This window comes from Pempheris klunzingeri, chromosome 11, assembly GCF_042242105.1.
Source record: "Pempheris klunzingeri isolate RE-2024b chromosome 11, fPemKlu1.hap1, whole genome shotgun sequence".
Taxonomy (NCBI): domain Eukaryota; kingdom Metazoa; phylum Chordata; class Actinopteri; order Acropomatiformes; family Pempheridae; genus Pempheris; species Pempheris klunzingeri.
In genome coordinates this window covers 26,199,562-26,223,506 of record NC_092022.1, presented here as the reverse complement: position 1 = coordinate 26,223,506, position 23,945 = coordinate 26,199,562, and the positions used below count along the sequence as shown (strand labels likewise).

At 44.0% G+C, this 23,945-nt stretch overlaps 1 protein-coding gene across 2 annotated transcripts; it reads left to right on the top strand.

Annotated features, from left to right (window-relative positions):
• Positions 1 to 939: 939 nt before the first annotated feature.
• snx21 (sorting nexin family member 21) lies at positions 940 to 9,233 on the top strand. Of its 2 annotated transcripts, none has more exons than XM_070839981.1 (6): positions 940 to 1,085; positions 4,689 to 4,992; positions 5,288 to 5,484; positions 6,378 to 6,519; positions 6,987 to 7,152; positions 8,706 to 9,233. In XM_070839981.1, the coding sequence occupies exons 2-6, from the start codon at positions 4,704 to 4,706 to the stop codon at positions 9,217 to 9,219; spliced, it is 1,308 nt and encodes a 435-aa protein (XP_070696082.1). In that variant the 5' UTR covers positions 940 to 1,085; positions 4,689 to 4,703; the 3' UTR covers positions 9,220 to 9,233. The 2 variants fall into 2 exon arrangements, with proteins under 2 accessions (XP_070696082.1, XP_070696081.1); XM_070839980.1 differs by having other exon boundaries at positions 4,661 to 4,992.
• Positions 9,234 to 23,945: the final 14,712 nt, after the last annotated feature.

The window sequence follows — 23,945 nt, the reverse complement described above, 5'->3', positions numbered from 1 at the left end:
CCAAATCAGTTTAACACTGCAGTTTAAAGGACCAATGTGAAGAATTCAGTGACTTCTAGCGGTGAGGTTGCAGATTCCCTCCCTACGGTGGCCCACGAGGACTCACACTCTTTTGCTTTTCCTTGTGCTAAATAATAAGAATGATCCTCCACTTGTCGCAGCACAACGTGATCCTCCTTCTTCTTCGTCTTCCTGCCGCTGCGTTCGTGTCGCCATATTCAGAGTAGAAATGCGAAAGGCCACGTCTGTCCGCTCCGAGCTGCTGTAGAAACACATGGTCACTGGCTTTGGGAAGCGTTAGGACGAAGTTCACAACTCCATTACTTCAGTCAAAGTGCAGACATGCATTTACAGACCCTATAATGACCCTGAAGTTCTTTGTTACGGCAGCAACACAGACAGACAGACACCCCAAAGACAACCAACACTTAAGGCACAAAAACAAGTAAAAAAAGAGACAAATATATGAAAAATATAACATATGTACAATGTAAAATAGAATAATATAACATAAGACTGGTTTACAATATAAAAAATAAGAAATATCTTCTGCAAATGCCAGAATTCAGCACCCAGCATCAGGCAAAAATATTCTGATTTAAAATATATTCATCATGCAAATTAAGCAGAGATATTTAAATTTGAGCCCCCAAACAGAAGTTAAAAGCTATAAAATGAAGTTAAAGTTGAAAGTTGTTTCTGCTCCCACCACCTTTACTTTAATACTTTAACCACACTTCCCTCCTCACACCCACACAGCAGCACTGCAGTGGGATCAGCAGCACCGTAGTCCCGTCATGCACCGGCTGACTCGGTCCCTTACCGCCCCCTCCTGCACCCCCTGCAGCGGTGCATCGCCTTGTTTGGTCGCTGGCCTTCGGACGCCCACTCACCGGGTCCCGCCTTCTCCTGCAGGCTGCAGCCGGGGACACGCTCAGGAATCGGGATCCAGTCAGTCAGCGGAGCCGCAGACACCGACAGGACGGTCCGGCCGAGCCCGGAGGTCCCGAGCGGAGCTTCACACCTTCACACCCACCGGCTGTCATGGACTAACAGGAGCGGAGGCAGGCAGCTTGAAGCCCGGGGTGAGTTACCCAAACCTCGGACAAACAAATCAGTGAACTCCCGATGTAAACAAACTTGTTAGCTTGTCTGCTAACTTTGCAGTGATGTGAGCTAACGGTTTTAGCCGTTAGCTCCTTCATTCAGTCAGATGCTGAGAACTGTGGAGACTTAAACTTTAAATTTACCCCGTTTTGTTGTGTTAAAGCAGCTGGTTAACTTCGACCAGCTGGTGAGTTTGTCCAAACCCCGGAGGGCTGACTAACTAGCTAACTAACTAGCTGACTAACTAGCTAACTAACTAGCTAAGTAAATCTTGTCCGATTATTAACATTACAGAGCAAAGTTGTTAGCTTGTTGGCTAACTTTACACTGCTGTTAATTGAGGCAACAAGCTGTTGTTAGCTGTTCTCTCCACGTCTCCTTCCCTCGAAGCGTTTTTAACTACAGCTGACTCAAACAGCTCCGTTAAACTTATTGATTATCTCACTTTGGGTGTTAACCAGCTAATATTAAACCGATTGGTGTGCCACCTTCACGGACGCCTCGTAAACTCCAGCTTCTTCTCCTGCTCCTTGTGTCTGTTGTTGTTTTTGACATCCAAGTGGATTTGGGCGGAAATTAAAAGGACCCCGGCTTTGGAAATATATTGCTTTTATATTGTCGTGTGGCTTTTTGATTTATTTAGGAAAATTCAGCAGCTGTGGGATCAGTAGAAAAGAGAAAAATGGAGTTCAAAGACATGGAAAGTCATGGAATTAAGTAAAGTGTGTGCAGGTTAGACAGGGAAAGAACATTTTTATATAATTTTGTCAGTTTAGCGACCGCCATGATGATAAAAACAAACAAATAAAAGCACGTTTGCTGTAATTGAACAGCGGTTTTAAATGCAAACTGTTGCTCAAACAAATAATCAAAAGCCGCATCAGAAATCTAACTGATAGTTTGAGTGGTTGATCGAAGAGGGTAAAGATGTCAACATGAACCATTTTACATCATTGATCATTGTGACTTTAAGGCATTTATCATTCTGTGTGACATTTTATCATCTAGCAACCTTTTAAATCCTACGTGAATTACTTTAGATGTATTTCCTTTCTTTACAAACACTTCCACACTACTTACATTTATATATGTGCATATAAAACCTTTATTTTATCAGGTAATCTACGAGAGAGACCTCAGAAAAGCGAGAAAACTAGAACTTAGTTTAAAATCCTGCGTAATTCACTGCTTTTGTTTGGTCGTAGTGGTGGAGGGCGGCGTTCTCACGGTAGGTATTTAACCGGAGGGGGAACTAGAGTGAAGCAGGCCTGAGATCTTCTCTGGTGAACAGCGGCTTTAAATGTGAGAAGAGAAGTGAGAAACTGAAGCAGCTTTCAGAACAACAATTGTTTGTCTGCTGTTACGATAAACTGCATTAAGGAGGTTTCGAGGCGGAGCGAGCATCATCACAGCTCCACATGCTTCCTTATTTGCTCTTTAGAATCAAACTAATTTTGTCTCAGCAGAGACCTGATATTCTGCAGAGATGTGTGAAGAGGGGCAAGTCATAATCCAGATATATCCTGAGTTGAAGAGGAGGCAAACACATGGAAAACACTGTCATCTGCACAAATGTGGATGTTATAAGTCTGCGTTGACGTGATGATATTGTACAATGTAAATATTAGAGGACCTAGCATAGACCCTTGTGCAGCAATGACAAAAGCCGTCAAAAGATCTTTAAGTTTATTAATTCATTTATCACAAAAGAGTCTATTAATAAATAGAATGAGCTTCATCTTTAACCAGTTTCTAATTGGATGTATCATGATAGTTTCAGAGTCAATAATCGGATACAAATGACAAAAGAAAAGTAAATCCTGGAAACAAACCAGCAGAATAACAGCTTCAGCGCGACCGACAGATTATACAGAATAGTCTGGTGTAGTAATGTGATTTTAGGCGTGTTAGCACCAGTGCGTTCTTGAAGCTGCTAATTTTACGTTTAAAATGTCCATAAATGCATCCGTTCTGCTCCAAAATGTAACACAATAGAAAACAGATTCATATAATTTCTCTGATGTTTTAGCTTTAGCCAGATGACATCTGTGTCATTAGTTGACCCTCCAGTGGCTCAGATTTATTCAGACAGTTTGTTGTGGTTTGGACTGTTTGTGTCCCACAGTTGGAGGGAAGATCAACTTTTGCTGTTGACCTCCAGTCTTGCTAAACCGAGACATCTGATGCCGAATCTCTGACTGCAGGATCCCGCGGAGGCCCTGCAGGCCGAGGCCTCGCTGGGCCATTTGTTTTCTTGGCTGCGGGCTAACTAAGAAAGCCGCTGCATTATTAATGTGTGACATGATTTCCATTCAGAGAGGCCGCCAGCTCCGTAACCGGAGCCAGCTCAGCCTGCTGCTGTGTCCGCCGGGTTTGTTTCGGATGTAGATCAGTGTGTCTGTGGAGCTGAAATGTGACCGACTAATTTTTTTTTCAGTGACCTGGATTGAGGAAGTGAATGCCTCATTGATCTTCACTGTGTGGACATCCAGACAGAATAATGGAGCATGCTCTCTGACATCTGCACGCTTTATTTCCTCTCCAAGACATCCAGCGATGCACACTTATAACAGAGAATAAACCAGGGAATTATCCTGTTAATCAATCCAAGGAAACTGGTCTCTGCAGTTGAATCCATCTTCAGTTTCTGTAACTTTCCAAAACAATGAATCAGTACAGAACAGCAGAAGATCCAGAGCAGCACCAACAGTTTGCTTGTCTAGAACCAAGAACCGTTGATGTCGAGGGCTTGAGGCCAACTAAGTCCGATTAAAACGTTGTGACTGCTGTTTAAAAAAGAAAAATCTTCTTGAACTTAGTTGCGGCCCATAGTGTGTTGGACGAGTCGTGTTTGGATGCCAGTGCAGGCTCGCAAAGCCTGGAGGAACACTTGAAAAGAGACGATGTGGTCCACCCGCCATTGTTGTTGTGCTTGAAGTCGGCGTTGGCGTTAGACAGTGACGGAATAAATACGCAAATCTGTTCTCACGGTGTGTTTCAACAAAATGCCAAATGTTTTCCACTGGCGAATCAAACACAAAGTCATTGCAAAGATGCAAATAGACACAAGAAGACATGAAAATGATGGATGGATGGATGTCGTGGAATTTGCATAACACAATTTGCATAACGCAACAAAAATTCACCTGTCAGAGAACTCCTGCTCCCCACAGAGATGGTGCCTATGGTGCCACTCTACCAACACATAAAGAGACCAGACAGAAAGATGAGTGGGGGGGGGGGGAGTCAGCCAGAAAGTTGGACTAACGGTTAAATCTATGTCTTATGGTTGTACTTCACTGTGAAGCACGTTGGCACAGGTATTAGCCCCAGTTAGCACAGCGGCTAGCTCTCCGGTCATTGTGTTTAAACTCAAGCAAGTAAGATATTAGATTAGTGCTTGGTGGAAACACACCTTTAGAAGTGGCACCAGCAGCAGCCCAGAACCAGAAGAAGGTTCATGTTGGTGGAAACGATTTTAAGTCTTTTTAGTCTGTTTTAACGGAGCTGAGCAGCTTTTGAATGATTACTGACCCTGTAGCTGTTTCCTCAGCCCCCTCTCCCCCTCCCCCTCGCTGCAGTGGCCAGGCGGCGTCATGGCGTCCCGGCTGCTGGACCGTCTGAAGCGCTCGCTGTTTAAAGATGGTCAGGGGGCGGGACCCGAGCAGGAAGCCGGCGGCGGACAGGAAGAGGAGGAGTTTAAAGAGGACAGCTGGGAGGCGGAGCTGGAGGAGGAGGAGGAGTGTGTGACCGATCGGCTCGGGGGGACGCTGTGTTTCGACGGCGGAGGCGGCGCAGAGGACGGAGCCGAGGGCGACGGCTCGGGGCTGGACAGCGACTCGGACTTTCTGGGAGAGTCGATGGAGGAGGGCCTGAGCAGCACAGGTGAGCTGCTCTCCTGCTTTGTTCCAGCTTGGATTCTGCAAACCGCCTCAACTCCACAAACTTGTTGTAAAATACATGCGTGAAATTGACACTTGAGCAGGTTTTCAACATCCACAAGTTGCCATAGAAACCTGTTCTGCTCCATTTGTGGTTTAGTTTTCGGGGGGTCAGATGTTTGTAACACAAACATACTGCTGTTTATCTGGTGATCATGAAGTTGGATGATGGAATAACTTTCCTCAGTTGTAAAATCGTTGGTGTTGGCATTGAATGGTCTCTCTCCTGTCCCGTGCAGACACCAGCCCTGTGGCCGTGTCTCCGCTGGGCCCCTCTCCCACCTCCCTGCTGGCCCGGCAGCTCCAGGAGAGCTGGAGGAGCCTGCGTGGACTCGGCGGAGGAAGCCCCACCCCGGCTGGGAGGCGGACGACGGACAGCTTGTTGTTTGAGGTGACCGACGCCAGCGTGGTGCAGGACAGCTCCTCTAAATATGTGGTGAGTCCAAACCATAGAAAAGAGGCTCTAAACCCTAAAAACAAGCTAAAAACCATAAAAAGGCAGCGCGGATTGTGACCACGTGTGACACATTTTTATGCTTTATTAGACTGGTCACACAGCAGAGGAAAGCTGTGGAGAGAGAGGACGACCAGGGTGCACTCTTGGTAGTTTTTAACTAAAACAGGAAGAAGGATTTCAGTCATCTGAGCGTCTGACTGTGACGTTACCAGATAAACAAGTTGAGCAAACAGCTCAGCTTGCAGCCCCCTGCGGACGATCTGCCAAAGAGCCTCAGAGAAACACTGATTTTTAACATATAACTGATTTATTCAGCGTTTTTACTGGTTTTAATGACCAGATCTGTTTGTGCTGGAGAGGAGGTGACTTCTGTGGAGAATTCGGCTCCCTGTAAAGGAATCCTAACCTGAAAATAAAATGGCAGTGGTGGTTTTTAAACAATGAAGACAACAACTCACATGATCCCACACTATTTCAACATTGTCATGTTGCCATACTCTTTTCTTTTTTCTTTTTTTTTTTACAGTTTTATTGAGAGACCTGTAACAGCAGAAAATGATATCTTGTGCATTTCAGCCTCCCAGATGATATTTATGACGAAAACTACAGTTCCACTGTGAACTGATAGAGAAGGTTATCTTTTACGACTGAACTTGAACGCAGCACGTCAGCAGTCGGCACTTTCATCCTCAGTTCCAGGCAAAAGTTTTAAAGGTGGTCTGCCAAAATAATACTGATAATAAGGGATATAAAACCAGACTTCCCTCTAGACATGCACAGACTCTCACGGCCTTCAACGGAGACTTGAGCTTGTTCTCACACACGTCTGTCTGTCTGTCTGTCTGTCTGTCTGTCTGTCTGTCTTTCTTCAGCTGTACACCATCCATGTGATCCAGTCCGGCGGCAGCGATAAGACTCCGGCCATCATCACCCGCCGATACTCCGATTTCCAGCGGCTTCACGCCACGCTGCGCCGTAACCATGGAGACCAGATGGAGCGTGTCTGTTTCCCACGTAAGTAAAAGTTCAGTCTCGACGTGAAAAAAAAAAATGATGGAGCGACAGATGGTCAGTGTGGACGGTCTAAGCTGACGGTTAACTTTGTTGCGCCGCCTGTTTCCTGTTTCCTGCAACAGTCAGAAAATCACTATTACCAGAGATCCTCTATAACTACAGATTACTCACTACATGTCTAAAATGGTCTCTACTTCCTGTCTCCTGAGTGGGCGTGGCCTCCTGGTGGTGAAGGTGGAGAGGATGGAGTGAAGCAGGCGGGGCTGTGGGAGATAATCTATCAATAATCAATAATCTATCTGAACACCTGTTGAGTGTTTAACATCAGTCAGACTGGAGCTCAGTGCAGGTTGTAGTCAGCTGTTAGCCTGTTAGCTTCCATGCTAGCTAGCTCCACCTGACACAGGAACAGGAAGTGATTCTGAGGTGGAGCGTCAGTAACCACTTCCTGTTTTAAATCTCCGAAGGGAAGAAGCTGCGAAGGAACTTCACGGCGGAGACGATCGCCAAGCGGAGCCGAGCGTTTGAACAGTACCTGTCTCACCTGTGCTCCCTGCCTGCCCTGCGGGAGGCGCTGTGTGTCCGACAGTTCTTCTACCTGTCTGACCTGCAGACCGGCCAGCTGCTCATCAGGTAACTCAGACGCTGACATAAACTATTACCTGTTTTATAAATTATATTATATTATAAGCTGAACTCCTTTATGAAGGAACTAACGGGGGGGTAATATCCTGAGATTAAAGACATTTTTACGAGAAAAATACTCTGATTTTGAGATTGAAATGGTTAAAATACAAGAAAGAAACGCACAAACTTAAGAGAAAAACGTCTGAATATTATAATTAATATTATAAAGTCATACATTTGGAAGAAAAGAAAGGTGATTCTGGGCTAAAATCACAAGTATTTCCCTCCTGTTGTGTTTTTGCACAGTATAACGTAATGGGCTCAGCCACTTCTACGAGTTTTTCTCGCAAATGTTGTAACTTTCTGATAATGTTTGAGTGAATATGTGAGTTTTTTTTACCGCTGTAACCTCAGAGAATATCCAAGCTTTTATATAAATGCACGACTTTAATCGTGTTGAGCAGCTGATGTGTTTTGAGCTCTGAAATGTGTGTGTGACTGAATCCCTTCACATTTTCTTGCAAAGTATCCCAAACAAAACAGGCGTCAATAATGTACTGCACAAACAGGAAGTACGGACAGGAAGAGTAGTATCACTGAGAACTTACAGGTGGGACTGTTGTTTAACGCTTTGATGGCCCACGATTGGGCAGAGAGCCTGAACGCCTCCTGAGCCAAATAACAAAGTACATTTACGTGAAGATCTGTACTTTACTTTTGGATCAGTAACACAAAACATAATCAAAAAATGAAACACGAGGCGTTATTGTAGGTTATTGTAGGTGAAGATAAAACTTTATTGATCTCAGACGGGATGAGAAATGAGCTCCACCTTCACCAGCTGCAACATTAACGTGATTACACATGACTGATCAATAATTATGACCCACAAATACAATATTTATTATTCTGAAATGAGCATCATTCTGCATAATGAGCACTTTAATTCAGTGCGTGATAATACTGTTGTTCTTTTACTGAAGTAAAGTTTTGTATGCTTTCCTCCACTGCTGACAGTGAAACAACTGTGTTCTTTGAATTACAGACACTCATTGAAAGTCATTGAAAGTCATTGAAAGTCCAATTAAATCGCCGTTATTCAGCTTTTTACTCACAAGAATGAAAATCCCTGTCCAGACTGATGTGGGTGGTGAAAACAGGGTTCAAATTCTTTGTGAGTAAATTACATTAATTTATTTGTAGACTCAGATGTTTCAGTTTTCAGTCCCAGTTTGGTGGTTCAGACACCGGAGCTACTTGGTTGGGTTTAAAGAAGGAAAGATGATAGTTTGGGTTCAAATAATAAAGTGGGACACTAAAATAAAAGACAACGTACATCAGACACAAAATATCCTTATTAATACAGACGTGTGTTATTGACTACATGGCGTCTTCCAGGATGGATTCCTAGAAAGTAGAGGAAGTGTTGCTCTTTAGGTTTATTATTTTTCTCTCCGTCTCTGTGAATGTTTTCGATAAACAAGTTTCCAGGTTTTGACTCACAGCTTCGCTCTTTGGAGGCGTTTTGATGGATTCTGAGTTTGTCTCGTTTCGTTGAGGGTGGGACGCTACCAGGAGGCCTTGGGTCCGCTGCTCAACGCCAAGAGGCTGCAGCACAAACTGGGCTGGGCGAGTTACTATGACAACCAGGCGCAGGCCCCGCCCCCGGCCTACTCCCATTGGTTCTACACGCTGGTGGGGCTGTCGAGCTGTTTCCAGGAAGTGGACCAGCTGGAGGAGGCGCGGGATCACTGTGACCACGCCCTCCGCGTCCTGACCCCCGCCGAGACTCAAACTGACGCAGAGGAAAGGCCCCTCCCACTCGAGGATAAGCCCCGCCCACTCAGCGAAAAGCCCGACGTGCCACGGCGGCGCACGGACAGGCCACACCCCCTCCTGCTGCCGTTGTTGCGGGCGGTGGTTCGGCTGTCGTGGCAGACGGGGAGGGACAAGCGGCAGTGGGAGGAGCTTCTGCAGCACCTGGATGAGCAGTGGGCGGGGCTAGACAATCAGCCAACCATCAAAGAGTTTCTGGTCAAACACAACCTGGAGGAGAGCGAGTGGGAGGGCTAGACACACACACACACACACACTGCAGAGGACAATCACTACCCAGGAGTGTGAAAACATCTGAGACTTCTAGAATAAAATCAAAATATTTGCAAAAAAAAAACATAATGTGAAGAGAAAAAAGTCATATTATTATTATTATTACAGTCACAAAAAAACACTATTTATATTTTATATTTATGTTTAATGGATAACAAATACAAAAAAACACCTGTAACATTATGAGAAATAAGTAAAACAAGCAAAAAGTTAAATGAAAAGTAATATTTTCAGAATAAAATCAAACAATTCTTAATAATAAAATAAAACATGATTTAAAAACATTACCAGAAAAACTGTGAAGTCATGAATTTAAAAAAGGAGCTGTATCTTCACAGTTCATCCCAAAGTGAGTTAAACAATCAGGATCGTCACTCTTTAGCACTTTTCTGTGAAAGAACCTCCTAAAAGTAAACCTCTCTGAATGCAGCCTGGTTCATTCACTGGATATCTGACTCTAATTTAGATTTAAGAGGGAAAGAAATTATTTTATTGCACTTTTTTAATCATGAATCAGCATCTCAGATGTTTTCTACCTGCAGTGAACAATACAAACTGAAGCTTTGTCTGTAACATTCAGCAGTTAAAGAGCCATAAAATCATTACTGGGTCTCTGATGGAGCTTTTCATCTACAGGCTCACACTTTCAAGGCAAAACCTGCTGCTGTTCAGTGATTCTGTGGCTTTTTGCTGGAGAGGACGAATGTTTAAGGGATGGAAATAGACGTGAAGACTTTTTATTTTTTACATCAGCTGGAAAAATGTAATTTCAACCTGATTGGTGGAGTTTTCTGCTCTTATTTTCTACAAAATTAGATGTGAAAGTGCAGTTTGAGGTTTTTATCCGGATGTAAAACGTGATGAATAAGGGACGGGTCAGTAATGGCTTAAAGGGACGGTTCAGATTATTTGTGGTGTGGTTGTATGAGGTACCTACAGTAGATGGAGAAGCAGGCACAGACGCTAGGCAGCGTGGTGCCGTGGGCCTGAAGCAGCAGGAAAACTGATTTTAGCCTCCTAAAAGAATCACCAGTTTAGCTGTACACTATATTTACATATCCTCACTGCTTTCCAGACATCTCCTTGTCACGCAGTCCTTTCTGACGGGAGCTGAAGCTGCTCTGTTTCCCCTCTTTCTTCGCTCTCGTCAGAGTCACCAGACTCCATTGACAGAAACAGTAATTTTACGTCACAGCACACAGGCGTTGCTGGTGTTACCGCTGTCTCGTTCGGTTAGTTTGTTTGTGTCATTGTGTGACTTTGGTGTTTTAAAGTGTTAGTTTGGATCCAAACTAACGTGGTAGTTAGTTGATTGAGGCAGCGGTAGCACACCAAGCTCTAGTGTTCTGCAAGGTAAAATCACTGTTTTTGTTAATGGAGTCTGGCGGCTTCACATCAGTCTGATGGCAATGTAAAGCAGTAAAATATTCTAAATATACTGCACACTTAAACTGATGCTGTTTTCCTGCTGCCCCCATAAACGGCAGCGGTGGGACTCCTGCCTTCCTCCACTATGGCCCCATTTGAAATAACACAAACTATTCCTTTAAGACACAGGGAAGATCATAAGGCAAGTAGTTTGAGCTGTAAACTGAATGAAACATTATATTATTCTATGCACACGCACAGATTTATGCACTAATCCCGTGAACACATCACATCAAGCTTGTGTAACGCTGCTGGCTGGAGGAAACCGTCGCCGCCTCCAGTCTGAAGGACGTTTTGGGACCCGAGACTCTGATGTTTTGGGCTCAGACGTCGGACTGTGGAGACTGAAAGCACCATACAAGTACAACATTATGCACATTATGTTACCAGTAATATCATATTTAGCCTTACTGCCATGCCTCGTTAATGCAGCTCTGTCGTCTGCATCCTGACGCTTCATTTACAAGTTTTTTTTGGGGGGAGAGGGGCATATCTACGGGGCCCCTGGGGGTCACATGATGGGGAAAAATGGAAATTGCTGAGAGATTTATAGAGAAATTTTGTGGGAAAAACATAACAGACACACAAGTGTCTTAGATGTATTCTGCTGCCACAGTGGACCCTCACAGTGTCTGATAATCAGTCGATCAGTCTGATCGGCAACTAGTTTGATGATCGACTGCTTTTCTTCGCTTTGTGTTATAAGAATTTAAAAAATATTTTATATTTTGCATATTTTTATTTGATGTGGTCTCATTATTAATCATCAGATTAGTTAAAGTTTTATGCCAACAGTAAATTAGATCATTTTACACTCAGTCTGTGTAAAGAAGCGTCCTCTGATTGGTCGGTATCAGTCTATAAAGAAGCGTCCTCTGATTGGTCGGTATCAGTCTGTATAAAGAAGCGTCCTCTGATTGGTCGGTATCAGTCTGTAAAGAAGCGTCCTCTGATTGGTCGGTATCAGTCTGTATAAAGAAGCGTCCTCTGATTGGTCGGTATCAGTCTATAAAGAAGCGTCCTCTGATTGGTCGGTATCAGTCTGTAAAGAGTGTCGGTGTCCTCTGGGTCTGAACAGTGAAGCCGATGCTGAAGAGCCTTACAGCTGCATCCTCTCTAGTGTCCAGCAGGGGGCGACTCCATTGGCTCCAAACAGAAGTCTGGTTGGATGGAAGTCAATGAGGAAATGAGGCAACTTCTCTCCTGATTTATCAGTGAACAGTTTCTGCTCTCAGTCTCTAGTTTACTGTCTTCTTCAGCACAGCAGGAGGTTCATGTAGTCAGTGATGGTCCATTTAGAGGAAGATAGATGTGACTGACCAATTAGAGGAGGTCTTCTCTCTTCTGGCTCCAAAAAAAAACAAAGATGGCGGCGCTCGTGAAGCCAAACTCGAAGCTTCAAAAACGGCGATCCACAAACCAAAGAGTGACATCACGATGGCTTCTGTTCTAACAGTCTGTGGTTTTACACAAGACGACAAAATAATCACGAAATATCACACTGAACCCTAAAAGGTGCGATAAATTAGAACATATACACACAAACACTGGCTTGATATTAGTTTGGAAACAGTTGAGCTGCTGTTTCTCCAGACGATCCAGCTGTGACTGTGTGTGCTGCATGATTGTAGATGTTTGCACGTGGACTAAAGGTTTACACGGTCGCTCCAGAGACGTTCACTACTTTTGTGACTTTGTGTTTTAAAAGGCAGTTTGGTACAACAGCATGTTAGACCCCCTGTAGGTCAAAGAAAACAGATTAAAGCAGTAAATTTACAAGGAACAAATGTAATATTCTCTGGGATTATAAAGGACAGAGGGGCTAAAAACAAAATTAAAAAAAAGGTTTCTCAGGTAAAAATATTAAATTTACAAACCAATTAAAGTCTGAAAAATAGTGTTTCTGGGCTAAAATCATATTTTGTTTTTGCTGAATCTGATTGCAAAGTACAATTTGTGTCTTTAATCTCAGAGAATTTATGAGTTTTTCCTTGTAAATTTACAACCTAATTCTCAGTATTTCTCAGAATAATGGTTATTATTATAATTATTATCATTATTATTACTCCTACAGTGGCGCTGATACGCTGTCGTAGCTTGGAGTCTTTTAATATTTGGAAAAAGAAAGTTGTTGATTTCAAAATGAGCTCATTTCTCCAGCAGGCTGATCAGATCTCAGTGATGTTTTTGTTTTTTCCAAACAGCTGTTCTGAAACATTTCTGTGTTCTTGCTGCGTTTCCACTGGAAACCAAACCCAGTTTAACCAGCGACAGACAAAACGACGGTTCAGATTTCAGCCCGTCTGTCCCGTGTGGACGGAGCTGTGGCAGCGCTGCTTCATCGAGTCATTTACAAGTATATTTTCAGTGTATTTTATGGAATAAATTTGTTACAGATTCTGAGTTTCTCTCCTGTTATTTCCTGAGCGGTAACATGTAACAGGCTGTGAAGCTGTCCCGCTGGTGGGAGAGAGTTTGGTTTGAATGAAATATGGATCTGTTTGTACATCCTGGTGTCTGAATGACTGGTAGGTAGTAAAAGTGTTGGAACTGGTCCAGTAGATCACCTCAGCCAGCAGACACCAAACGGGCTGCAATGGCTGCAACGTGATCCTTTGGGACAACTGCACCTGATCACAGTAGGTCCACTAAAAGAGCTTGTTTGATCCACTGACAGGCTCAGAGTGTTATTCTAAGTGTGTGACAGCATCATGGAAAGGATCCCTACAGAGAGAGACCTGGAAGATCCTTTTGGTTTAACCACAAACAGCACACACACCAGACTACATTCACTAAAACAGTGATTTTAGAGAACAGGACACAGGAGCTGCTGCTCTGCTGCTGCCTCCATCAGTCAGTGTGTTTGTGTTATTGCATGTTACACAAATATTGTGTTGGATCTGAATTCACCCTGTAAAACTCCAGAGTCACCAAATAACATGGAAACAAGTACATTTTTAACACCAGCCTTGGCTGCTTCAGGTTGTGACGGTTTCATAACGAACAGCTTTGTCTCTGCAGCAGTCTTCTTTGCTCTGTCAGTGTACAGACTCCCTTATTATCTTTATTTTCCTCTCACAGCTGCAGTCGTCCTCAATTCTTTTCTTAATGACCACTGTAGGTTTCATCTTGTATCTCCACATGGCGGCCAGCGGAGGGCGCCGTACCTCAGTCCATGTTGGAGCGGTGACGCACTTCACTTTCACTTCATTCCTCAGGTCAGATGCTGAAGAACAATAGCATCAGTCTGGAGTTTGGTGCTTCACTGCAGCATCAAAGCAGTCAAATAAATAGTTGGTGAAGTGAATCTGAGGTTTTGAGGAGGAGGCAGGAAGCAGAGCTGCACCCAGACTCAGTCCTGGTGCTCCTTAACACCACTGCTGCCTTTCTCTGCACAGCTGATGAGCGTCAGCTGTAAATAAGTCCCGTCGTCCTCCACAAAACATCACCATGGTGACAAGGCCAAGAGCTGAGAGATCAGCTGCCGTAGAAACACCAGTTGCCATAGCAACGGTCACGGAGCAGGACTGAGGAGCCAACATGGCTGTCAGAGGAAAGTGCTGTCAGTCAATGTTCACAGTGCGTTAATGATGACATAACCACAGCATGTGGGCCAGAGCGATCAGGGTTTTAAACATGGAACTGACCCTTTAACTTCATTGCTGTTGACTCGCTGTCCAACCAGGGTCCATGCAGTTTTTGTACTATTTAAGCATCCCGCGTGAGGAGCCAGTGAGGTGGGCATACTGAGAGGAAAAATAAGATAACAGCTCCACAAGGGGCATGTTCTCAGTCTGACGGTGCGTTCAGGTGCTCCATAAGTCTTTTTCACAGGAGGCTGCTGTCAATAATGAGACCTGTTGGCTCCACTCATGTAGTTTTATCTGTTAATGTGAGGAAGGTTACAGCCTCCTCATCCTCATAGCTCCACACAGAAGACAGATCCTCACGCTGATGTTTCCGGCTCTTCACTTCCAGTCACATGCGTCGTGTGCGTCATTGTTTATTCAGTGAGTCCACTCATGTCTGCTCTTAGTGCGACAGTGAGGCAGCGGGAACAATAGCAGGGCCCTGAAAGTGAAGCAGCTGAATGAAATTCATTCTTTTTATTATTTAAACTGGTGCTTTTTCCTGCTATGACGTGTCAGGATGTCTCTTGTGGAAAAAGGTCTATTAACCAGCAGGCGCGTTTTAAATCTGCCGTTCAGAACAGAAAGTCACACAAAGGGCTAAATTATATACGCTGGGCATAAAGTCTTCAGCCACCAGCCTGGACGTGTTGTTCATTTCATTGTGTAAATTCTATGAACCTGCTCCACTAGTTGTCCATCTTAAATGGTCTTTTTATACCTGGACCCTTTTTTTTTTTAATTATTATCATTATTATTGTGTGACTTTGGTGTTTTAAAGGACGGAGGCAGCAGCAGAGCAGCAGCTCCTGAGTCCTGTTCTCTAAAATCCCTGTTTTAGTGAATGTAGTCTGGTGTGTGTGCTGTTTGTGGTTAAACCAAAAGGATCTTCCAGGTCTCTCTCTGTAGGGATCCTTTCCATGATGCTGTCACACACTTAGAATAACACTCTGAGCCTGTCAGTGGATCAAACAAGCTCTTTTAGTGGACCTACTGTGATCAGGTGCAGTTGTCCCAAAGGATCACGTTGCAGCCATTGCAGCCCGTTTGGTGGCTGCTGGCTGAGGTGATCTACTGGACCAGTTCCAACACTTTTACTACCTACCAGTCACTCAGACACCAGAATAAGTAAAAATGGGGCCCCGGTATATAAAAGTAAAAAGTTTTAAGACGGTTTGAAAAAAACTGTTGCCAAGCAAACATGTTGCTTTTCCTTCCTGGTAAAACATTTGCAATTTGCTTTAATTTAATTTAAATCCTTCGTTGTTTACATCCAAACGTATTAGCTTGCAGCCTCCTTTCTAATTCCAACACTGTGTGTTTAAAAACTACTCGACTGGCTCTAACTCTCTGTCTCTGTTTGCCGGTCAGCTCTCTGGACTAAAAAAGGAGATGTTTGACTTTAGAGGTGGATGCTCACCTACTTCTGTTCTCTGTGAAGTCCGACCGTCTCCCCTGGGGAGGAGCAGCGACCGCGTGTGGTTGTGGGACGTGTCCTTTAAAGGAGCCAGACCCTGAACTGGGAGGCAGCATGTGCGGCTGTTTTCCCATCATGCTTTGATTCCCTGAAGCTGCATTCGGCAGCGTTTTCAGGCCCAGCTGTCCTCTCGCACTGAATCTATGAAATCATCAGAGCGTCTCAACCCCACTAACTGTAGCCTCTCGCTGTTTTTCCGCATTTCAGACCCGGACGATGAGAGATGTTTGTAGTTGGGATACTTTATGTTATCAGCTGTGGAAGAAGGAGCAAAACCACAAGTATCTGTCCTGTAAATAAAATAAAATTAAGTATTAAGGAAAAGTACTTGTTGGGCAGAGAGACATGTCTTTATATATTATTATACTGGAATATTGTTACTGATATAACAATAATGTTAATCTATAGATTAAATAAGCATCATACTTGCTGGAAAATCTGGATCTGTAAAGTCTGACGGCATATAAGGGTTATTGTAGGTCAAATAAAGTAAAGTAAAATCACAGAGCTGGGGTCGGGGTGTAATATTTAGAGAAAATAAGTTTGAAATGTTTGGAAAAAAGACACTGAGACTAAAGTGGTAAAGAAAACGCCGAAACTCTTTGAGATTAAAGTCACAAATTTCTGTGAAGAAATGTCAAAAATAAGTATTTCCTCATCGCAAAGTATAATGTGATGAAATCGTCCGCTGCAGACGTAATCTGTGGAGCGATGACGCTGATCAAAAATTTATGATTTTACAATTTCTTTGTAAATTTCCGACTCTAATCTGAAAAATTATCCGTTTTCTCTCCCTAAATATTTTCCCTCCTTCTCCCAGCTTCATCATTGTTTTTCATTTCCTACCTACTGTGGCCCCAACAAGTAGTGACGTATAAAGTAACTTGAAGTTCAAGCAAAGTAAAAGAATCTCAAAAATGACGGCACTTCAATAGATTCACTTCCACCTCTGGATGTCGGAGTTTGACCTTTCCTTTGCTAAAGGGGACGTTTTATGCTAAATGTACTTTTTAATGTCTTTCCGACATGAATGTGTGTCCTCGGTGCGTCTACAGATCCTCAAACTACGAGAAAAACTCCATCTTTCAGTGAATATGTGTAAAAAAAAACCGCTCTGTTTAGTTTTGGCCCCATTTGTGATGTCACACGCCTCATTCAGTCGTTCAGCGTTAGCATGTTGCTATGCTAACGTGCGTGCCCTTTTCCCTGAAAGTGAAGCAGAAAGTGCAACAAACAAACGGCAGATTGTACCTTTAAATGGGATTTTTACAGGAAGCTGAGGCCACAACAGGGATGTTTAGAATTGTCACAGTTTACTGACATTGTTTTACAGGAGCTCTGGGGGATGAGACCCATCGGATCTGGTTCACCGCCGCTCGGGGGGCCGACACCTTCGTGGACATCATGGTTTTGGATTTCATGTACATTTGTGAGGTCACAGGGTCACGGACACACACACACACACACAGGAAATGTCCAGCCGGTTACACAAGCTCATCACACACACACACAGAATCAAACCCGAGCACTAAACACGTCTGTGGAGGGCGACACCGTCCCTCCGAGCCTCTGATTATTATTGCACACAGTCCTGAAATAAACAAGAACGGCCGAAACCAAATACAAAAAACCTGAAAATCATAATCTCAAGTGCTCCAGAGGGGAAAAATATGCAAAATGGACTTTTTAAATGTCTTTTCTACATAATTATGTGTCTGTTTCTGCTCCACCTTTCAGTAAATGTGTGTAAAAAAGCTTTGCATCGAACAATTGTGTTCAAGAAAAAGAAAAAACATCTGAAACATTTCTGAGGAATCACAGAATAAAAATAAATATGAAATGTCCCTAAAAACCTTTTTTCTTTCTCGCCGGTGGCGGAGACGGATGAAACTAGCTAAGCTAAGTAGTTAGCTAGCTTATTTATGCTTTAAATTATTCATGACAATTGAAACATCATATGTATAATAACTATTATACATAAATATTATGGGCTTAATATCTATGAACATGCACTGTCCAATCAGGTTTAACTTAAGTTAGATCAGATCTCTTCCTCTGACACATGTTTGACAAAATAAAAGCCCTGGACGCTTTAAACACTTTCAGCAATCGTAGAAATCTTCTGTGCTAATCAGGAGTTAGCATGCTAGGTTTAGGCGCTAATAATAAAGCTAGTTTATGCTAACAGGTGATCGTACACTAACATCTACGTGCGCACACAAGCGTGTCGGGATGTCGGCTGAAGGCAAAATAAAGGAGAATATAAATATATAAAATATACTTTTACATCATACAGAGATTGTTGTTCTAGATTGTCCACAACCCAAAGTTACACAATATCTTTGGCTAAACACTACTAACAAGTCAGTATCAAACTTTATACTCTTTTTTCTTTCAGGACCACACACACACACACACACACACACACACACACTCTCCATTTAGAAAAAGAAACCCCTTAAATACCTTAAATATATTCATTTGACGAGTCCAACTCCGTTTCATTTCCTCCAAACCTCGACAGAATATGAAAATAAATGGACATTTTCTCATTTCTAACAAAATTGCATTGAACAGTTCACATTATTACATCATGACGTTTTAACCCTGATTAATATTTCTCAGATTAATCAAACGACCCATTTCTCTCAAAGGTGCCTGTAGTCATAATGGCTTTCAGCAGCCCTTGTGGCAAGATAACAAGAGAGATATCGATATTTGTCGCCCCTGACGCTAATGAGACTGTTGTTGTGACCCGGTGCTCCGGTACAGGCTGGATTTAAGTGTCATGTCGTCACATGAAAATTAAAAACCATTTGGTTATACTCGCTGCTGCTGATGTTTTGTAACTAAACTGAGTCTGTTTGTTGGATGCGTTGGATGAGAGGACTGACACACTCTCACATCTGCACATTAAATATGAAGCTACAGCTGATTAGCTTAGCTTAGCTTAGCTTAGCACGAAGCCTAGAAACAATGGGAAATGGATGGACTGGCTCTTTCAGAATGCAAATAAAATACAGCCTATCAGCACCTCTAAATCTCAATAAAATAATGAAAATACCCAAAGTGTAAAAACATTACGGGGAGTTATGTTCTTCCCGTTTTAGCCCGCTGGGTTTGAATGTTTACCAGCCCATTAAATGGCCGTTATCAGCTGTCATCCGGAGCGTGGATTTGAGGTCGTATGGCTCCGCTCTGCCACCTCATTGGTGCAGAAGGCCGTTACCATCTATAGGTGAGGGTCCCGTACTTACATTTGTTTGGCGGCGACTTCTAGCGGCTGTAAATGTGACAGGAGCAAAGGAGGTGATGCACTATGCAGCGTGTTTTAGTCAATGTTATTTTAAATAACTTCATTCCAACTAAACGTAGTTACTTTAAACCATCTTCTTTTCCTAAACCTAACCAAAATGCAATCATGACAGTAAACGTCCTGGTACGCCTGTCGCTGGATCTCTTACATTATTTCAGTCTGTTCTCATTCTCAGGGTGTCAAATACTGCCGCTGTGTCACCGTCTTTGGCGTCCCTATGAGACGCCCTTTCTACGTCTGTATGAGGCACTAAAGGGTGATGCAACGTAAAACAGCAGTAAAAGTCCAGAAAGGTAGTTGGATGGCATCAAGGCTGGGATTTAGGGGCTTCGTGTCCCAAATCATTTTCATCCAAACCCTCATCTTCTCCTAAACCAATCCAAATAGTTTTAAAGCCTAAACCTAACCAAACTGCAACAGTTACCGGTATGCCTGCAACAATTTGGAACTGAAAATAAGACCCATTTGGAATGAAGAGAAGGTTAAGAGATTAGTTACCCTGAGCGTCAAATATGGACGCAGAAGAGACGACAAAGGGGGTGACAGAGCATCGGTATTTGACACCCTGGTTGGTTTTGGCTGTTGATAATATCAGGTGATGTGCACCTTCTGGCCTACTGATAGGTGCATCTGAAGCGGTCTAATGTTAGCGGTACCATCTGATAACGGGCCATTTACTGGGCTGATAACAGTCAAACCAGGTGTTTTAACCACGTTGCCTGTTTCCCCCTGCTTCTAGTCTTTATGCTAAGCTAACCATCTCTTGGTTGTAGTTTCAAATTTAACATACAGAGTGATGTCAAACTTCTCATCCAGCTCTCTGCAAGAAAATGAAGAAAGTGCGTTTTCCCAAAATGTGTCCGTTAAAAGATTTCTGATGGATGACGTACGGCACAGCAGATCCATGAACCCACTAAATGCAGCACAAGTCTTCTGAAGTAGAAACCCAGTTGCACACAGTGCTGCATGGAGACTTCTCTCTCTACAGCGTCTCCTTTATTTACACTCCATGTCTGTGCCAGTGCATGGAGATTAAAATGGTTAACCACACAGGAGAAACCGGTGAAGATGGCGACTGAAAAAATAACAACAGTGTGGTGAAACAGCGTCTTAGGGGGATTTACAGGCTGTTTGATCAACAAGGTGCAGAAATCGAGCTTAGACGAGCTTACAGAGAGCAGAGCCTCACAACAGTTTTGTAATTTCAGAGAGTCGACCTCGACGTGTTATGGCACAGAGACGGAAACAAAGGCAGTAAAACCAGAAAAGGAGATGGTGATTCTTTCCCACAAGGCAACACAACCAATTGTGTGATATTTCAGACCAGTCACAGGCGGTCTGGTGTGTGAAGAATCCAACGAGTCCGTCCAGCGAATCTGTTAACACTGCAGAGTCTGAAGCTCACGCAGTGTCCTTTCACTTGTACAAACTAAAGTCCAAAGCAAGCATTGGAGGAGTCGGGCCGTTTAAACTTGGTTTAGATTCAGTCAGTTTCTCCAACGTTGGTAAAAAGATTGTCTTACTCATGATTGTTCTGTTCATTGCCACTGTTTCAGAGTTTCCTCCTGAGCCTCAGCAGCTGCTTTGTCCTGACCTTTTAATTCTTGACCCATTTGAAGAGACACTTCCAGGCTCTGACACATCAACAAGTCAGTCAGAGCTTCCTGTCAGACGGTGAGTAACATGTCCGAGATCCAGATTCACGCAGACTGCGTTGTTTAGTCCACTTTAATTGTGTTTTTGCAGTTGGAGTTTCATTAAAGCTCAAACTAAGCTGTGTTTCCATAAGGGTCATTTGACGTGTCCACGAGAACATCCATTTTAGAGTATAAAAGGGCCGTAAGCAATATTTTTATATTAATCTTGCATAGAGAGTTGCAATGCAATGTGGAAAGGACACTAGACACTAGTATTGCCAAACCCAGTAGCTCTACGCAACTTCCATAGCGTCCTTTAAGTCAGAGTTTTGGCTCTCCAGCTTTACTATGACTGCGTGGTTGATTCCCTCAGGCTCTCGCCAATGTGTCCACATAAAACTGTCAGCAGGCAGTACTAGCAAACAAGCTTTTATGCACTGTGTTGTTTCTTGGATGCTTTTGGTTGTCACACTTTGTTTTGGCTTCTGGTCCGTCTTGAAAAAGAGATCCAGACGTCCAAATGAAGTGATTACACTATTGAGCTCACCAGCTAGCAGGTTTGGGTGCCACGCAATTGTTCAGACGACCCGTACTCTGAAACCCCAATAGTCTGAAAAATGTCCATTTGAACCAAAAGCCCATTTTTATCCAACCCCTTGTCCACCACCAACAACAGCGTTACAATGTTGGATGACAACTGAGGTCAAATTGTTGTGAGTTTATTCTGACAAATTTGGTTTAAAGTCAGAAAGACTTAAGAAGGTTTCAAGGACCAGTCAATGAACTTACAACTGCAGGAGGAATGTACATTTTCAGGGTGATGGGTGTTTGTTTTTGAGATAACAGACATTTTGTGGGCTGTTGGGGTTTAGGAATAATCGGCCGTCGGGCATCTCCCACGAGTTTGACACAAAATAAGCATTGTTTTGCAATACTGAAGGCTGAGCATGTGCTGCACATTTAGCAGATGGACACTGAACATGACAGCTTTAAAGTTTCTTTGTAAACGTCTGGCGTTAACTGTTTTGGGAATACAACCATTACAAGAATGGTAGGCTACAAAACCTACCTGCTGCCAACCGCCTCTTTGCAGAAGTGCTCCCTTTGAAAACATCGTAGATTCACTACACTTGCTACTGAGTTGTGGTGCTCAGTGAGCTTGTGGATTTGGTACATTCTTCACGAGCCGCAGCGTTAATAATGTGATTTATACGTAATTGATGCATGACCATGACTTCTGTCAGCACAATTTCGCGTTAAACACAAACTCGTCCATCTGATTTGGTGATTTTAGCGCACGAGTGCACAAACCTTCGATGAATCTCGGCCTGAGTGCTGGATTGGATATTTCCATCAATCAGCAGTAACGAACGGTGGGTGCTGTGAGCCATTTTCCCATCAGACAGTAGTGACCGACAGCAGAGGGCTGGGACACAGCTGGCTGTCGCTCTCCACCCTTGTCCCATGAGTCAGCAGCTCCTCCACAGTCGTCCAATCATCGAGCAGCTTGCTGTTCCTCAGTCGGTTCTGCTTCATGTGGCTCAGCTCCAGCACCGTTTGAGACGACAGCGACCCCTGAAGTCCGCCCGCCTGCTCCTCCCCTACTCCTCTCCTCTCTCGGTGTTGCCGCGACAACGCCAAGTGGCGTCTCCTCTCGGTCCGACTCCAGTATCGCCCCGCCCATCTGCCATCCTCCCCGTCCTCCTCGCCTTCCCTCTCCCCCTCTCCTCGCACGTCCTCGTCTGTTGTGACCTCACTGCGCTCCCTGGCCAATCGGTAAGCTCGGGCTTTGAGCAGCTGGTTTCTGACTGACTTCTGATTGGACAGTCTGGAGCGTGGAGAGGGCGGAGAGCGAGGGCTATGCTGTGGGGCTCCCAGTGTGCTATAGAAAGGCACAGAGGAACCTTTGGGGTTGCCGGTGCGGCTCCCAAGAGTCTGAAAGCCACGCCAGTCTGACGCTCCGCTGGAGCCAGATCCAGGGCTCTTGGAGAGGGAGTCCTCCTCTCTGCTCCTGTTTGAGCCCTGGTTGTTTCTCGCTGCGTTCTGGTGATTGGTCAGACTGGCTCTGTCTATGCTGAGGTGACTGGTAGGGTGGCAGTTACTGGGATAACTGGCCCTGCTCCTTGGCCCCAGCGAGTTGCTGTTTGTACCTGGTTGGCTGCTCTGGAGTCTCTGAGCGTTTGGGTCCGTCATGTTGGGGTGGCTGGCCCTGCGGCGGTGCTGTCCGTCACTCAGATCTGTTATCGTTCGACTCCGTCCTGGAGCCTCCATCGTCCCACCTCCTCCTCGCTGATTCTCCAACCACACTGCCCTCCGCTGGCAGGGCTCAGTGCGACAACCTGCAGACAGAAAGAAGTAATCAGCTCACAGCAACTCTGTGGTGACACACAGCGCAGGTGGCATCATTAGTTATTTCAGTGCGTCTTTAATGATATACCAAATAAGATAACACTGACGCTGTCATTTGTTTCACAGCATAATGATTGGCTGGAGTCAGTCTTAATATTTATGTAACACACAGGCTTAATTAGACCAGTCTGGTACTGGAGCTGATGCACCCATTTTAGTTAACGCTTTAAAACCCAGCAGAAGCATCTCAGTGCTCCACTAAAGATTTGTGTTTGATCAATTTCTGTCGGGAGGTCAAGCAGCACAGAGCAGATGAGGCGGCAGGAAGTCAGATAAACAAACAGAGAGAATCTGATCAGTAAAAGCCCCCCTGCAGACTGTCAGTGGTTTATTCCAGCAGCACATCAGTATTATTCTCTAATGGGGGGGCACCAGGCCAGACGTCAGCCACTCAGAGGGTTTTTAACACCATAACGACCAGAGGTTCATCTGGGATGGAGAAACACTCTGACTGTGACTTTAGCTGCTGTCTGTAGCTGCAGCACAACAAAGCAGGAAGTACATCCAAGAGACACATTTAAAGCAGCAGAAGAAGAAGAAACGTGGCCTGTTTGATCCTGTTAGAAACACATTTAAAGCAGAAGAAGAAGAAACAAGGCCTGTTTGATCCTGTTAGAAACACATTTAAAGCAGAAGAAGAAGAAACGCGGCCTGTTTGATCCTGTTAGAGACACATTTAAAGCAGATAAAATACAAAACGTAGCTTGTTTGGTCACATTGGAACCACGAAAATCACGGGAAAATGACCAAATCAACAAAATCAACCATGCACCATGAGTCGTCTCGGGGACATG